The sequence below is a fragment of the Beta vulgaris genome, chromosome 7 (assembly GCF_026745355.1).
Source record: "Beta vulgaris subsp. vulgaris cultivar EL10 chromosome 7, EL10.2, whole genome shotgun sequence".
Classification (NCBI taxonomy): domain Eukaryota; kingdom Viridiplantae; phylum Streptophyta; class Magnoliopsida; order Caryophyllales; family Amaranthaceae; genus Beta; species Beta vulgaris.
This window is the reverse complement of record NC_079208.1, coordinates 24,193,715-24,197,933: the sequence shown is the minus strand read 5'-3', so window position 1 is coordinate 24,197,933 and position 4,219 is coordinate 24,193,715. Positions and strand designations below refer to the sequence as shown.

At 34.9% G+C, this 4,219-nt stretch overlaps 1 protein-coding gene across 1 annotated transcript; it reads left to right on the top strand.

Annotated features, from left to right (window-relative positions):
* Window positions 1-596: 596 nt before the first annotated feature.
* On the top strand, window positions 597-3,745 carry LOC104908959 (nuclear cap-binding protein subunit 2-like). The gene is made up of 4 exons (XM_048648131.2): window positions 597-737; window positions 1,244-1,319; window positions 2,423-2,646; window positions 3,587-3,745. Exons 2-4 carry the CDS (start codon window positions 1,302-1,304, stop codon window positions 3,696-3,698), a joined length of 354 nt encoding a protein of 117 aa, XP_048504088.1. The 5' UTR covers window positions 597-737; window positions 1,244-1,301; the 3' UTR covers window positions 3,699-3,745.
* Window positions 3,746-4,219: the final 474 nt, after the last annotated feature.

The following is a 4,219-nucleotide window of genomic DNA, read 5'->3' as shown; positions in this document are numbered from 1 at the left end:
CAAACCCTCCTAAACACTAGTGGAAAAAACTACTTTTGCTACTTTTCAAATGCTCCGGTTGACTAATCAACCCGAGCATTTGTTGTCAAATGCTCCGGTTGACAACCCGAGCATTTGAACCCTCTCTCAATTCATGAAACTTGCACTGTACATACTAAAATAACATTCGACCCTCCTCAATCCTCATCAGTCCTTTCCTCTATTATTTTCCCTCACTCTCTCAATTGAACCCTCTCTCAAATGAAACCTCGCACTGCACTTCCCCCCTCGTCCATCCCTACGTCGTCCATCCCTCCGCCGCAGTTCAATTGGTTGAATCAATCAACCTCGCTGCTCCACTCCTCAGCGTCGACCTTGATGTTTCTTCAATCAACAACTCCTTCGGGTTTTATTTTCTGAACTACTCGAATTAATTCTAGGGTTTAATCTAATTGACCAATCGAAGAGAGAGAAAACATTGACCACTCAAAGAAATCGAAGCATGAAACCCTAGATCTGATAAGAAAATCAAGAGCACGAAGCATGAAACCCTAGATTCTAGAGTTTTTGATGGTTCATTTTTTGTGTATTGTTGCAGGTGCGTGATGAATATCGAACGGACTATGTTATATGGAGCATATACACAACCCCCTGCCAAAACCCTGAACTTTAGAGAACTCTCAGCTTCTTTCAATGTAAACGCAACGCATACGGAGACTCATGCTCGAATGGTTCTTCAAAGCTCGTTCCACGTTTAGGTTTTTTCTTTTTCCCTTACTTCTGTTGCAATTTTTCATGTTCCCTGCGATTTTTAAGATCTACTTCATGTGACTATTCATACCGATTGGTTGATTTTATGCGGTTGTTATTGTGTGCATCATGAATTTATTTCATGTTTTTCGGGGTAATTTACATGTTCTTCGTAAATCAAATTTTGGAGTGCTGTGAATTATAATAAATTCACATATGAAGATCTGTATGAGATGGAAACACCGCAACAAAGAAGGATTTTTAATTTTCGGGCTCTTTTAAAGATTCATGCTTTTCTAACATTGATGCTTTTCATTACTTCTAGTAAATAGTAAAGATATATGGTAGTACGCTAATACTTCGAGGGTACTTTCGCTACATATGGTTGGTATCCTGGTCTTAATGATTTCGAAGATAAACTAAGAATGAAAAATTGGGGTAGAATTTTTAGTCATTCTGCATTTAAGTGTGTATTTTTCTTGATTTAAAGTTGATTATTGTCCTATCTTTGCAGATTACAAATCTTTTAAGACCCGACTCTTTCGTAATTATTCCTGTTTTCTGGAATATAAATGGCTTCTTTGTTCAAGGTAAGACTTCCCCCACCCTCTCAGTTATTATGTTGTATGCTGCAAATTGCAATTACCTAGAACATTCAAATGATAACAAGTTGAATAATTTATGGTCCATTGTAAAGTTATTCATGATTTTATTGTGGTTTGGACAATGCTAAGGTGCTTGTTAGCATAATTTTTGCTTGGGTATACGCATCATACAACATGAGGAGCCTCGGAGCGTGTTCTAGTATGAGAATTACAATGTGGTTGTTGCCATTTATGTTATTGAGATTCAGTTAACCATATCGCCGTAGTAGACATGGTTACTTGTCTAAGTGTGTGTCTCGTCTATATTATTAAATTTTTTCATGATGTTGGCCTAAAATGAAGTGGCATAGGTTGCTAGGTAAGTAGGCCTCATTCATGATTGAATTTTCTTAAAGATAAAGCTATAGCTTTCGAACTTGTTATTCGCATTCTTTAGATTCTAGACAAGTGTCCAACAGTTCGACATAGTTAGATTCTGAAAAAAAATTTTGGCTTACATCTTAGGGAAGTAGAGAATTCTTGGCATAGCATGTCAGTTAAGATTGATGTTGTTAATCATTTTAGCGAGTTGCTTATTATTACTTCTTTTAAGTGTGAATCAATGAAGGAATTATTTGTATCTACAACAATGTTACTGATACAACAATAGAATATTGAATTTGATTACACATGGACTAGATCACAGTTTTGAACAAACACTTGTTGAATTTATCTTCTTGTCGAACTTTAAACTATAATTTAATATGGACTTCTTGATCTTAGCTTAACACGCATAATCAGTGTTTATTGTATTACGAGAATTGTCGCCATGCCTCTGTTAGACTGTTACCAAGGGTGCGAGCTCAGTTCAGCTCAAGTGTTAGACTTATTACGTCTAGGTTGCCCTAATGGACATCCTGCCTTTCACATTTGTGTGACTTTGTGTTTGATAAAGTAGACATATTTGGTGTTCATGTAATGCTTCCTTGACATATCCTCATAACTCTGCCTTGCGCTTTTGTGGCACTTTCTGCTTGATGAAGCAGAACATTAACTGGTCATTATGTAACGCTTCCTTGCCTTATCTTCATTACCAATTTATGTTATAGGATCTAAATAAGCTCTTAGCTTATCGAGATAGGAGATTTCCTGGATCACAAGAAGAATTTGAGGAAGCACTAAAGAACTCAACTACTGTTTATATTGGAAACATGTCTTTCTACACGACAGAAGAGCAAGTTTATGAGTTGTTTTCTCGGGTTGGAGAGATTAAAAAGATGACCATGGGTTTGGATAAGAATTCAAAAACCCCTTGTGGATTTTGTTTTGTATTGTAAGGATAACTTCTCTTAATAGTCACTAGCTCTAAAGGTGCATGTGTAGAACTTCCGATTGATTACATTTGTTTTTCTTCTAAATTACAGATTATTGCATGTTTCTCTTCATAGTCACTAGCTCAAAAGGTGCATTTATAGTACTTACAATAAATTACATTTTTTTTCTTCTAAATTACAGTTTATTGCAAGTTGTCCATCTGTTTTTCTGACATCATTATTTTGTGGTATTCTTTTTTTTTTTATTATTCAACAAGCTCTTCATGTATATAAATCTTAAAAGTACTATGTATGTCTGAAAATGATTAATATGGTGTTAGAAGACATGTGATTTCTTATTTACTCATAATGAAGTTGATTGATCTTTTGCTTTTTTCAGTTTTGAATTTTATTGTCTGCCTTCATTATACGTATTTTCTGTTCAACTCGTTCTTCTTCTGAGTTCTTTTTCACCTATTTCTTCTGTATTATATCGTTGAAAATGAGTATATAATAATGTAGTTTTGTATTGTTATTTCTGCTACAGTTTATCTTATCTACTTGGTTATTTCTGTTTCAATTTATCTTATCTACTTATTGTTCTTCTTGAACTTGACAATTGTTTTACTTGTCAATATACTCCCTTCATTCTCTAAGGTTCTTCTAGTTTCCATTTTAGTCCGTTTTTGAATGCTCTTTCTACTTTCACTTTATTCTATATTTGGTGAAGGTTAGTTTCCTTTACACACACTATTGTATCCCCCCACCCCCACATAATTTTGCACTCTCTCACAACCACATTCTCTCTCCTATTTAAATAAACAAAAAGGACCCACTGTCACACTCTCTTTCTTTTTTATCTTGGTTTCTTTTGCTACTATAAATAAGATCTTTAAAGATCGGAGGGAGTATATGATTAATTTATCCTATTGCTTATCATTGCATCAATTCTTTTGTCAGATATTACTCCAGAGAAGACACCGAAGATGCTGTGAAGTATATAAGTGGTACTATACTTGATGATCGTCCTATCCGTGTGGATTTTGCCTGGGGTTTCCAAGAGGGTAGATAGTTGGGACGTGGTCGAAGTGGTGGTCAGGTCTGTTGTTTGTCATCTCAACTCATCCATTCGGTTTGAGCTCGAGTTTTTGGTTCATTTTTTTTTTGTATTATTGCAAGTGCTTGATGAATATCGAACTGACTATGATCCTGATATCCTTCCTTCTGTTTTATTGAAATATAAGTACTTATGATTGGTGTCCCTGTATTTTGTTTTATCTGAGAAGGAGTTTCATCTATTACATATATAGAGAGGCATCTATGAAAAGAAGCATTTCCCTTTGTGAATATGGATTCAATTGTTTTTTTTTTCCGTTTTGTATCTAACCATTGCTGAACCAAAAATTTGCTAATCTTTTCTGAACCTGTGTTGAGGGTAACTAGTGTAAAATTCTTATAAGTTTGATCTTGTTGATAAGAAAAGAGCGCCTGTAGCAAAATAATTAGCTTTAATTGGTGTTTGATGCAAGACAAACTGAGATTTGATCACTTTCCTTAACAAGCTGTACATAGAGGTGGTTATGGAAAATTGGT